General features: G+C 32.2%; 1 protein-coding gene across 2 annotated transcripts in view; it reads left to right on the top strand.

The window, feature by feature from the left end:
• POF1B (POF1B actin binding protein) overlaps window positions 1–6,889 on the top strand; it is a 69,121-nt gene extending 62,232 nt beyond the window's left edge. Inside the window, exons 15-16 of one of the 2 annotated variants that reach the window (XM_063084027.1) lie at window positions 3,802–3,916; window positions 6,527–6,889. In XM_063084027.1, the coding sequence (XP_062940097.1) occupies window positions 3,802–3,916; window positions 6,527–6,532 (121 nt within the window). In that variant the 3' untranslated portion in view covers window positions 6,533–6,889. Of the gene's footprint in view, window positions 1–3,801; window positions 3,941–6,526 lie in introns of those variants that run through there. The other variant, XM_063084026.1, reaches the window with a different exon arrangement.
• Window positions 6,890–12,968: the final 6,079 nt, after the last annotated feature.

Genomic DNA, 12,968 nt, shown 5'->3' with positions numbered 1-12,968 from the left:
ACATTTCTTTTCTTGTAATTCCTTTGATTGGTTTGTTTTCAGAGTAATGCTGACCTCATAAGATGAGTTCAGAAGTATGCTGTATTATTTTATTTTCTGGAGGAGTTTTTGTTAAATCAGTAGCATTTCTTTGTCAAAATTTAGGTAGAGTTAACTAGTGAAGCCATCCTGGGCTGGAGTTTACTTTGTGTAAAAGTTTCTAGTTGCATATTCAATTTTTAAAATAGACATATAGTTATCAAGATTATCTGTCTCTTCATGAATGGGCTTTTGCAGTTTGTGTCTCTCAAGGAACTTCTGCAGTTCATATAACCTGTTGAGATTTTTTGGCATAAAATTGTCATAATATTCTTTCGTCACGCTTTCAAAGACTGTTGGATCTGTGATGATATCCCTTCTCTTTTTCTTTATATTTGTAAATTGTATGCTCTCTCCTTCTTTGATAATCAGTCTAGCTAGAACTATATCAATTTCAGTGATATTTTCAAAGAAACATCTTTCAATTTGATTGTTTTTCCTCTAGTCTTTTCTTGTTTTCTATTTTACTCATTTTTTCTCTTTATTTTTTTCCTAAAAATAAATTTTAAAATTCTATAAATATGATTAAAAGCTTTTAATCCTATGAATTTTGACTTAAGCACAACTTTGGCTGTATCCCCAAATTTTGATAAGTCGTGTTTTCATTTACATTAAGTTCAAAATACTTTCTAATTTCTCTTTCCATTTGTACTTTGGTTTATGAGATATTTAGAACTGTATTCTTTAGTTTCCAAATATTTGGGAATTTTCTCGACATCTTTCTGTTACTCATTTCTAATTTATTTCTGTTGTGGTCAGAGAACATACTTTATATGATTTCAATAATTTTAAATTTATTGAGACTTGCTTTGTGGACCAGAATTTGGATTCTATTGGTAAATGTTCCATGAACCGTTGAAAACAGATTGTGTATTCTGTTGCTGATGAGTGGATTTAATATCATTTAGGTTATAAATATTTAAGTTAATTTGGTTAATAGTGTTTACATCTATATATTTACTGACTTTCTTTCTACATGTATATCAATTATCGTAAAAGGCATGCCAAAATCTCCAAGTCTGACTGTGGATTTGTTTAATTTTCCTTTACTTTCTATCAGTTTTTCTTTCACATATTTTGAGTTTCTGCTAGGAGGTGAATAAACATTTAAAATTGTTATATTGTATCTGTGAATGAACATTTAGGATTGCTACATCTTGATGAATTGATACCTTTATTATTATGAAATGATGCTTTTTATCTGTACTAATACTTCTTGTTGTGAAGGCTGCTTAGTCTGATATTAACATAACTACTCCAGCTTTCTTTTGATTAGAGATTGCATGGTACATATGTTTTCATTGTTTTACTTTAATCTAATAATTTCTTTATATTGAAAGTGTTGTTTTATTTGGTTTGTTTTTGTAAATTATAAATATAATTGAGTTTGAGTTTTATCTAATTTGATAACCATTGCCTTTTTATTGGAGTGTTTAGCCCATTTATACAAAAGTACTTCAAAAAAGCTTGTGGAAAAATAGAATCAAAAGATAATATGAATCTTTCCATGAACTTTTTGAAGACCCCTCCTATTTAATGTGATTATCTATATGGTTGTATTTAAATTTACCATCTTGTTATTTATTTTCTATTTGCCCCACATTATCTTTGTTCCCCTTTTCCTCTCTTCCTTTTGGATTATTTTTTCATGACTGCATTTTATCTATTTTATTGGCTTATTAGGTATACTTTACTACACTTGATCTTAGCCAAAAGGTCGAGAAGCGATTAGGTATACTTTAAATAATATTACACTCCACCACATGTACCATAATACTAACTTCCATTTCCCCTTCTTTTTTGCTATTTTTGTTATATATATTTATTTTTACATACATTAAAAAACCCCCAAATATATTGTTTTGGGTTTCAACAGTTGATTATCTTTTAAAGAAAGATTAACAAAGAAAAACAACGTTATAAATTTATCCATATATTTATCTTTTCTAGTGCTATTGATTCCTTTCCTTAGATCCAAATTTCTAACTGGTACTATTTTCCCTCTGCCTGAAAGACTTCTTTTAACATTTCTCTCACACTGCTCTTTTGTTGAAGCCTTCTCTTGGCTTTTCAAGTCTTTATCTTGCCTTCACTATTCAAAGATTTTTTGCTGTGTATAGAATAATAAGCTGATAGATTTTTTGGTTTTGTTTTTAAAGTGCTTTTAAGATGTCACTCCAGTGTCTTCTGACTTTCATTGTGTCTAACAAGAAGCTTGCTGTTAATCTTAGGACTGTCCCTCTTTGAGTAATGTTCTTTTTCCTCTGGCTGTTTTTAAGATTCTCTACCACTGTTTTTCAGCAATTTGATAATGATGTACCTATCTGTGTTTTTCTTAATGTTTCCTTTTTTTTCTTTATTCTTTTTTTTGAAGTTGACTGAGTTTCTTAGATCTGTGTGTTTATATTTCTTCATAAAATTTGGAAATAATTTGGTCATTATTTCTTCAATTTTTTTTTCTTTTGCTAATCCTGCAGGACTTCAGTTATACACATACAATGGCACTTGGTATTTTCCACAGAGAACTGATGCTGTGTACGTTTTTTTTCAGTCCTTTCCCCTCATGTTTTGTTTTGGATAACTTCTTTTGATGTTTTCAAATTTATTAGTCTTTTCTTCGGCAGCGCCTAATCTGCTGTTAATCCCATCCAATGCACTTTTCATCTTTATAAGTCCAATGTGGCTCTTTTTTCCATATTTTCCATTTCTCTCCTCATTGTGCTCATGCTTTCCTCTAACTTCTTGAGTATACATTGTATATTTTGTATATTTCTAATAAATACACCTTTGCCTACTCATTTTTTTTATCAGTGACATTTCTTGGTCTTTTTCTGCTAATTTATTTTTCTCTTCATTATTAGTCATATCTTCTTGCTTCATTGCATGATTAATAATTTTTTATTGGATGCCATATATTGTGATTTTACATTGTTGAGTTCTGGATTTTTGGGGGCATTACTTAAAATATTTGGGGGTTTTGCTCTGAGATGAAGCTAAGTTACTTGGAAACAGTTTAAACATTCAAGTCTTGCTTTTAAATTCTGTCAGAACAACCTGTAGTCTAAGGCTAATTTCATCCCACTACTAAGGCAATATTCTTTGTGGTGTCTATCTGATGTTCCCTGAAATAAAAAGTATTTCCACTTTGGTTAGTGGAACACAAAATATTGCCATCCCTATATGAGCTACAGGGATTGCCAGTCTGCTCCTTTCCAGTGTTTTTTTTTTTTTTTCTTCCCCCAGCCTCAGTAGCTTCTTCACATGTGTACACTCACTGATCAGTACTCACCCAAAGACTCATGGGAGGCCTCTACACGTCTCCTGGCCTGTCTTCATCAATGTAGCTCTTTTCTGCCTGGTACTCTGCCCTACAAATTCTGGCTGTCCAGGCCTACATTTACTCTAAAGTCTGTCACCTTAACTTGTTGAGACTGCTTCACTTTTTCTATTACCAAGAAAATCTCTCCAGGCAGTGAGCTAGGCACTTGTAGGGCTCATATCATTTGCTTTCCTTCTCTGTCCATCATGGCCAGAAGCAGAAGTCCCTCCCATCTGTTCTCTTGAAAATAATGGTAGTAAATCTTTGTCTGTTGAGAGGGGGTTGTCTTTTTAGAAATTCAGAGCCAAATTGGTTTAATAAGGGGAATCAAACTAGGAGTAATTAAAAATGATTGAAAGTTATTTTATCATGCAGCCTATGACTAACTCTTTTCTTGTGTGCAGGTACAGGACACAATATCCAATCCTAGGACTCCTATATGATGACTATGAATATATACCACCAGGTCGTGACACACAGACTATTGTGATTGAGAAAACAGAAGATAAATGGACTTGTGTAAGTTCACTTGGGCATTTCTAGTCCTATTTTGACTATATCTTAACAGCCTTTAAAAAACTGAAGTAAAATATCAAATGAACCAAAAATTTTGAGTATTTTATTTTCTTTTAAGACTTTCCATGTTTCCATTACTGATATACTCATATAGTGGGAATTAAAAACTTTGGAAAGATTCATACCTGGAGTAATATAATTGATTATTTAAATTACAATAAATTAGATATGATTTTTACCCCAAAGAGGTAGATTAACAATAGCAATATTCTATTTATTTTCTTTTGTTTTCTTTTTGTTTTTTGAAAATCTGAGGAGTTATTGAACTGATTCCATTAAAATTTTCTAAAAATAGTTTCCCTTTTTCAAAAGCAGTCAGCAAATGTCATAGACAATTATGAAGGGGAGTGGAGGAAGGAGAAGAGGCATGTTTTAATAGAATTTGTCTTGTAATCTTGAATGTGGTACTTATACCTATAGATTATAATTTTTTAGAATTTTGAAAGAAGAGAGGAGATGGGTTTTTCTCACTAGATTGTAAGATACTCCAGCTTTAAATCTCACAGTTCTAGTGAGGCTGTTGAATAGTCCTTTTAATTTCATGTACTCTAATATCTACCATCTACAACATCCTCCAAGATGACCAAGTGACATGGACCTTAGCTTCCTTCTAAGTTGTGCAATCCATTGCTAAGGGAGCTGTTTATTAAAAACCCTCTTATAAAGAACTGAAAACTTCTTTCTTGAAAATTTTGTTTATTGACCTATTAACCTTTAAAGTAGTAATCATCAATAAGGGTTGTATATTCCCTAGTTCTCTCCAGGAACAATTTTGCTCCTTAGGGGACATTTAGCAATGTCTGGAGACATTTTTGGTTTTCATAACTGAGGGGATGTGTATTATTGGCACTAGTGGGTAAAGGCCAAGGATGCTGCTAAACATCTAACAATGTGCAGGACAGTCTCCCACAATAAAGAATGATCCAGCCCAAAATATTAATAGTTCTAAGGTTGAGAAATCCTGCTAACACAACAGATTTTTTTTTTTACCTAATTATGTACTCCTACACTATTGTGAGAGTCTCATAATAAGCCACTAATAGTGACAATGGGAATGTGTGATATCCTTCAGGTGCAACGGACAGAAAAAGGTTGAGAATCCCAGCTCTCACACCACACAGAATATGACTTAAAACACTGTGAAAATGACCTTTGCTTTGTTATGTTAAAATTCCCCACCTGCCAAACTGCTTAGGTATGAAAAGCAGGCAAAACTAATCTATGGTTATTAAAATCAAGAAGTGGTTGTTATCTTTGGGGGTGGGTACTGATTGCAGGGGAACATAAGGAGGGCTTCTGTGGCACTAATAATGTTCTGCTTCTTAATCTGTGTGGTTGCATATGTGTGTTCAGTTTGGTAAAATTCATTTAGCTGAATGCTGATAATATGTACACTTTTTCTACATGTTTATTATACTTCAGTAAAAGTCTTAAAATGCTTAAGTATACTTTGATGAGCAATAAACATAAAAATACCAATCAAAAAGTCTGCAGAACTTTTTGGAGAAATTTTAAATAACACTTCAGATGTACAGTTAATAAAATTAAGCATCTGTTAAATAACTTGGGTACAAAGTTATGCTATCTACCCTAAGTGAATTATTGTGCAGTATATTCATGTATTGAAACAACACACTGTACCCCAAAAATATGTACAAGTAAATGTTAAAATAAAAAATTATCTTTTGATCAAACAAGCTCAAATATTTGAATAAACAAAAAATTCAGAAAGTTTTTAGCTCTGAAGCCCCTTCTTTAACTACAACACCATCAACCTGGTAAACAGTTGTCTCTCATCGATGGAAGCAACTAATGTTTAGAAGCCCCCATATAAAAATAACTATAATTTGAGCTTTGAAATACGTTTTCTTTAGGCCATTAATGAGTTGAGAATTAATTATTAATTATCAACTGATAAAGAGTACTTGATGGCCCAAGAACCAAATGAACAGTGAGAAAAAGTCACCATAGGATTTAAAATTTATCACTGAATTTAAATATTCAGTGACATGGGATAATTTGATACTGAACGTTAAGACTGAGAAGCAATTGCTGCTACTAATCACATGTGTCCCAGAGGTGGCAACAATGTGAGGACCTGCCAAATGAAGTGTCTGTAGAATAGTAGCCATTACTTCTCTTTCAATTAAAAATGTGCAGCAATAAACATCAAACTTGATATCAGAAGAAGCTACAGAGACAGGTAGCAAATTCAAAATATATTTAAGTTCATAGATGATAGATAATATTTATTAACAGAGACTTTGGTCATATCTAACCTCTCAAAATGACACTAAGGAGGAAATTTACTCAATTTTCCCTCCCTCCTGCTTAAAGTCATTTGAAACATGTACCTTGACTAAAGTTAGATAGACAAATCATTGTTTAATTGAATATACATATAAGAGTACCACAAAAGTGCAATATGCTTTCTTTGGTTTTATGCATATCAATTTAAATGATTTTCCATAACTGTGTACATACAATAATAACAATGTCTTCAACAAATTATGAACCAGTTGTAAGATAACCTTTTTTCTTTTTCTTTTCTAGCCATGAATGAATCTACTTTAACTCAAAGGAGGTTTTTTGTGTCTGCATTAGTAGTTTGTTATTTTCCATCATTAAAGGCCTTTAGAATTTTGAACTATGCAACTACCCAATGAATCTAATGGAATGAATTAGTTCTGCAGATGACAGTTTTCTAGCCATTTTTAAGACCTGAATCCTTTCTATAACGTTTATGTATTCAAAATGACAACATACAAACTGAAAGAGGGACCTGCTTATTTAAACTTCGATTGCAGATGCTGTAGAACATAACCAGCTGTTTCTCAGATAGGGGGCTTCCTAGATACTGAAATAATTTTTTGAAGTAGACATTTTAATAAGTTATTCCAAAAGCAGATTTTGTCTGATTATTAGATGTGCAATTCAGCTACAAGATTAAATACTGTTTTTAAATAAAAAGAGGCAAAAGACGATTGAATTTTAAAATCTATAGTTTAACTAATGCGTGATATATACAGCTTATATTTGCTTTTCTCACATTAAACCTCGTGACTAAAAGAGATGCTTTATTACATGCTTTTTACATCTCATGAAGACATAACTAACTCAAAGGTGATGGTTAATTTCATTTAACAGGGAAGTGGGATAATATCTTTCTAAATAACTCAATCCACTAATTTGTATATTATGCTATTCTGGTTTTAAGTACATATCAGTGCCTTGGCAAATCTGTTCCTTCAAAGCATTTTCTCTTCAAATGAGCCCACCCACTTCCTGAAAAACATATAACACTATACCGTATACTAGCGGGTGGAAGGAAGGTAGGCTTTTTCATAGTGTATACAAACTTAACATTGAAATATTGCATAGATATAAGGGCCTAGGGAATAAAAAATGGCAACGACAAATACTAGATAGCTGTATCCTACTTAGGAGAAATGTTTTAGTGTAAAATATTTAATGTACCTAGAAGCTGATTGTTTAATTGGGTTCTAATAAACTTATAAAGTGAAGAGAGTATTTTTTAAATACAAGAATGAAACTTCTTAATTTCAACCCATCTGGCTAAGCTAAGTAGCAGCAAAAAATTAAAATGTTGCATTTGTCAAATTATAGATTAAGGCAACAAATATATTTGGGTTACATGTGAATGCAGTTTTACATTGAAATATTTCTGCAAATATCTGTTTAAAATTCTGTCATACCGCATAATTATATTCTAATAATTATTCATTATACTAAGAAAATGTTAAGATTAAAAACAGATAAGGCAATATATTAAGTGAAACCATAAATGAGGAGAAAATGCTTTTAATACTGTTTTATGGAAAAATTTGAATACGTCTCAATAAGAAGCTTAAAAACTTTGTTTTTAAGTTAAAATGTTAAGCTCTGTAATGTGAATTGAAACAATTCCAAATTTATCAATATTTTGTGATAGATAATGTTAATATTCTTCATGGCTATATAGTCCTACATTTTTTTCCTTGATGTAGGAACAACAGAGCAGTTTCTCCTCTACTAACTATTCATATATGTAACTGTAACAAAAGTGTATTATGTTATCCAGCCATTACAAATAATATAAGGGGAAATTTTTATTAGTTTGATAGAAAGCTGCCATGATTACTGTTCGAAAATGAGAACAGGTGTGATTTTTTCAAAATACTCAAAAATAACAGTGTCCAAAATTGGGGGGCAGTTAAGCCAGTACTTCACTGGCCCACTTGATTCATGGATAGTGAATGGGGGTCAGAACAAGGTCCTTATTATACTTAACAATTTTTAAAATCTAATACAAATTTTAATAGTATATATAGCTATATATATGACCATTTAAATATATATATATTTCTTTTCCAATCTTCAACTAAGATCAATAGAAATAGTAGTTTCACACAGCTTATCTATGAAAACTGCAAAGATGTCAAGTTAAGAATGCCTTTTTATGTAATTTCTATTCCAGTATGTTTTTGCTTTAGATTTGTTGAATAAAATGGAGACTGTGCAATGACATGCAAAGTAATTTGTTTATATGTCTAAATAAAATATATGAAGTGTCTCTACGGTCTTTGTGGAAGTCCAAGTAGAAAATGTGCAGAAAGGATTTTATCTTAGCTGTATTTTCGTCAGAAGGTTATCATGTGAATATTTAAATTGGAGCTAATAAGCACCACTCTAATTAAAAACTGACAGACAAAAACCAAAAAAAAGTTCCTGATGTAGGCTACTAAAGACAGCACTTTAACATAGTTTGACCTCCAGTTGATGCAGTTTTCTGCTTTAAATTAGAATTTCTTTGCTTACAAACTTAGTTTTCTAAGTTCCACAACTCACTTTTTTCAAAAGTGAAAGCATTGGTCCCACCCTTATAATGGTGTTTTAACTGTATTATTTTTTCTTAATATGAACAGTACAAAAAAGAACAAAATAAGGCTTTTAAAAAATTGCACCTCAGTACCCAATTTAGATTACCGTAACAAAAAGCCACCCTCATACTTCTTTCCATTATTGTAATCTTCAATGACGACACGTTTCTTCTGAAAGTAATAATTCTTTTGAAAGTAAATAATATGCTGTGAAAAAAAAATTCTTTACAAGGCATATATTCCCCAGCACACATCATTACTAAGTTTATTGGATTTTCATGGTACTTTTTGATCAATTTAAAAAAATACGAAGTATTTCATACTCATCCAAGGATAAATAAAATAGTAAATAGAAAACATTTAAATAAAAAATGTAATGACCAATTGCATCTTTCTTAATAAAATCTTTAGCAACATTTAGTCCAGAGTAAAGCATACATCCTTTTAGTCTACAAAGGAATCCTGGAATTGAATATGACATAATTAGATAATAGCCAGGTGGTCTTGGTAATCTTGGATTGGTCTCTCATAGACAATGAGATATTGTTAAGTCCATGGTCTTTATGTTTGGTTTTCCATCTAACCACATTAAAATAATTCCTTGTTATTAAAGTATATTCCAGAGATCCTTTAAATTAAGGGACAGCCTTTTCAATATAATGCTTTGATTCTATAGCTGGTTTACTAAGACAATTGGTTTTGAATATTCCCAGTTTGTATGTGCCAAGATCCAACAAAGCAAACCAATGTCATAAAATGGGAGACTATGTAAGGTTTTTGATGTAGTTCTCTAAAAGGGTCTGATGAGCTAGCCATGCTCTGATGGCTGGGTGGTGTTGGAATCTAGGATGACAAGGTTTTGGAATCAGATGGGAGGTGACTAAGACTTACATTATGGGTTAAATGGGATAGTGTTAATACTGTCAGGCGGTCCAGATTTTAAAATGGAGCAGAGTTCTCTCTGGAGTAGTTACTTGGGTAATACTCAAAGAGAAACGTATAACAACTGGAACAGGCAGGTGAAACTTTTTTAGTTTGGACTATCTAGTACTAGAGCCTTGAACTTACAAATTAGTCAATTTCTTCTGCAGGGCAACTAGATTGCTGATAACAATATCCAGTTCTTATCTAGGACCCAAGGCTCTAAGAGACCTTTCTCAACCAGTTCCGAATTTACAAGCTAATGGAATAGGGTGGAGCTGAGCAAAGTTGGGAAATTAGGAAGATTCTTTAATCCAATGATATTCTAGGGTTCTAATCCAGTCCTGTGTTTTCTCTAAATGAAGCCTTATTAGTTCTAAAAATCTTATTGGACAGATTTCCAAGCTTAGCCAGCTTATTCTTTGTTCACAAGGAGAAGTAGAAAGATCTGAACAAGACAGTTCTTTTGTTCTTCTGTCTTCATGGGAGAAGAGTCATTTTTCCTCCTGGAAGTAAGCCTATTAAGAACTGTGCTATACTTCTTCAAAAATTCTTAAAAAGATGTCTGGTATTTGCTTCAAATTAAACAAATGGGGAGGAAGGAAGCATCAAAGTTTACCAATAAGGGGTAAATGGAGTGAGGAAGAATATGAATGAAACAAGATTGGCCATAAAGTGGTAACTGTTGAAGGTAGATGATGGATATATAGGGGATTATATTCTTCTACTTTTGTATGTGGTTTTCTGCAATTAAAGATACACACACACGCGCGCGCGCGCGCATATATTCAACATATATATGTTGCAGATAAGAACCCTACCTGGATGACAATTCCCAAATACTTTCCTCTCCATCACGGTATAGGCCATTTAGGAGAAGTGACAATCAGACAAACCCATGTGCACATAACAGCCTTGAACTGTTTGGGGAAAATGATTTTTCAGTAATTTCCAAATTTTTCTCCTTCTTGTGACAGTGCTTTAACCTGCAGATCTACGTTTTAGGTGGAATCTGTTTTGGCATATAGGGCAGCCTTGCGCCAGTAAAATCTGTGTTTTTCTTTTTTTTTTTTCTAAGACAGTCTGTTTGTAACATAGGCTGAATTCCTATCTGTTCTACCTGGGCTGAGGTTTTCTAGGCCTAGTTTATAAGTGAATGAAAATCCATCTACTTTCCTCAAGCTCCACTGTAACCATGAGCAACTGAAATAATCTCTTAACATGCTCTCTGCTTCCCTCAGCTCTTTAATGACACATTCCTCATACAGCCTCCAAAGTGATCTTCAGAATGTAAATATCACATTACTCCCTTTTTTAAACACCACACCCCCCATGGCTTTCCACTTCAAACTGCTCAAAGGTTTCATCTCTTCTCAGTCCCTCTTGCTCACCATTGTCCAGCCAAAGCTTGTCCACTTTCGTATTTGCAGGTTTCTCTGCCTTGCTTTTCCACAAGATCTTCATATGACTGATTCCTTCTAGCCACTTACGTCTCAGGTCAAATGTCATATCCTCAGAAAGGATTGCTTCTATCTACTCATCCAGAGCTATCTGTTTAAGCAAAGTTTCCAAAGCATGCCAGAATTGCACAGGGTGCTTTTGTCTAACACTTTATTACTCATATGGTGGCAACACATAGGAGCTTGCTAGAAATGCAGAATTGTAGGCACTACTCCACACCTACTCAATAAGAATATACATTTTAACAAATTCCCTAGGGGAACTATTATACACATTAAATTCGAGAACCACTGGTTTATTAACATGCAAGGCTAACAGAATTCTCCATTTTCTGTTAATGATTATTAAAGAATAATTAATAACCAAATTGACAGAGTCTTAACTAATAGTACTGTATATCTAGGAACATGAATTCTATTAAATGCTGACTTATTTGAATATAGCAAGTTATTTTTATGCTCATTTGCAGAAATTTTTCCCAAATACATGAATCAAATTTTTTTCCTTTTTAATGTACATTGGGAACATAATTAGATGTATTCATTTCTCAGGATTGTGTCATTTAAGCAAGTGAAGAGTATTAGATCTCAGGTCTTAAAATGGGCACCTTTATTTATAGTATTTATCATGGTTTTAGCAAATAAATACATTCTTGAATAAGCATAACGTAGTCATCATAATTGTTTAAATTCTTAGTTCACGCTGTTAATGCACTAAATTCAAGACATTAGAAAAAGGACCGAACTTCCTGAGAGAAATTTAAAGTGAAAAGCCTTTTAATAAAGAATAAACATTACAACACAACTTTAAAAAAACTCATAAAACCATGGAGTGCAATAAATGCTTTTTATTGTATGCTCATTTCAATGAGTAACATTTAGAAATAATAATCCCACGTAACAGTGACGATCTTATTTTACAGCGTGTACATCATTTACAGCCACATAACACACAATTTTAGATTTTCCAAATTTAATATTCTGAAGTTAAGAAAGATAAAAAATTTATTCTTAAGGAACTGATTCTTATCTGGTGCAAAAACGGAAAGGTGAACATTATTTGAAACACAAAGCCACGATACAGCATGAAGTTAAATTACATTTTAATTATATTGAATAGCTGAATGTAGACATGAAGCAACTAAAACTTAAAAGTACACATTATATGCGTTACATTTATGAACAGGATTTTCATTAAATTTCCCTAAACCAGCTTTTAATATTAAGCGCCATTTTGATTTGCAGCATGCTAACACAAAGCGTTGTTAAAGGGATGCATATTTTAAGTTTATACACTGTAAACTGAATATCCACCTCCAAAGTCTATTGGCAGCATATTGTTCTGTTAAATACTGCATAAATACTGCCTCACATTGAAAATGCATGTTAATAATATGGTACATAGATTTTAAAAATCAAAAATTTCAATAATGGCATAAAATTGCACCTTAAAACATTAGAGCAAGTAAGACTAGAACAATCATACTTGCTAAGACTGTCCAAAAAAAAAAAAAAAAAAACTCTAAACGTTATAATATTTAAGAAAACTGTGTTCTCTCAATTTAATCTTTAGATCATTAAGAAATATAGTGCTGAGTTTGTTTGTAACACTACCATTGCATCCATTTTAGAAAGCCATATTTGACTCACTTTTGTCATATATGCCATACCAAAACAACAATCAACTTGAACATCAGAAAAAAGGGAACTTTAATCCTTAGACTTAACCTTAGA

This window comes from Cynocephalus volans, chromosome X (genome assembly GCF_027409185.1).
Source record: "Cynocephalus volans isolate mCynVol1 chromosome X, mCynVol1.pri, whole genome shotgun sequence".
NCBI lineage: Eukaryota > Metazoa > Chordata > Mammalia > Dermoptera > Cynocephalidae > Cynocephalus > Cynocephalus volans.
This window is presented reverse-complemented; position numbering and strand designations above follow the sequence as displayed.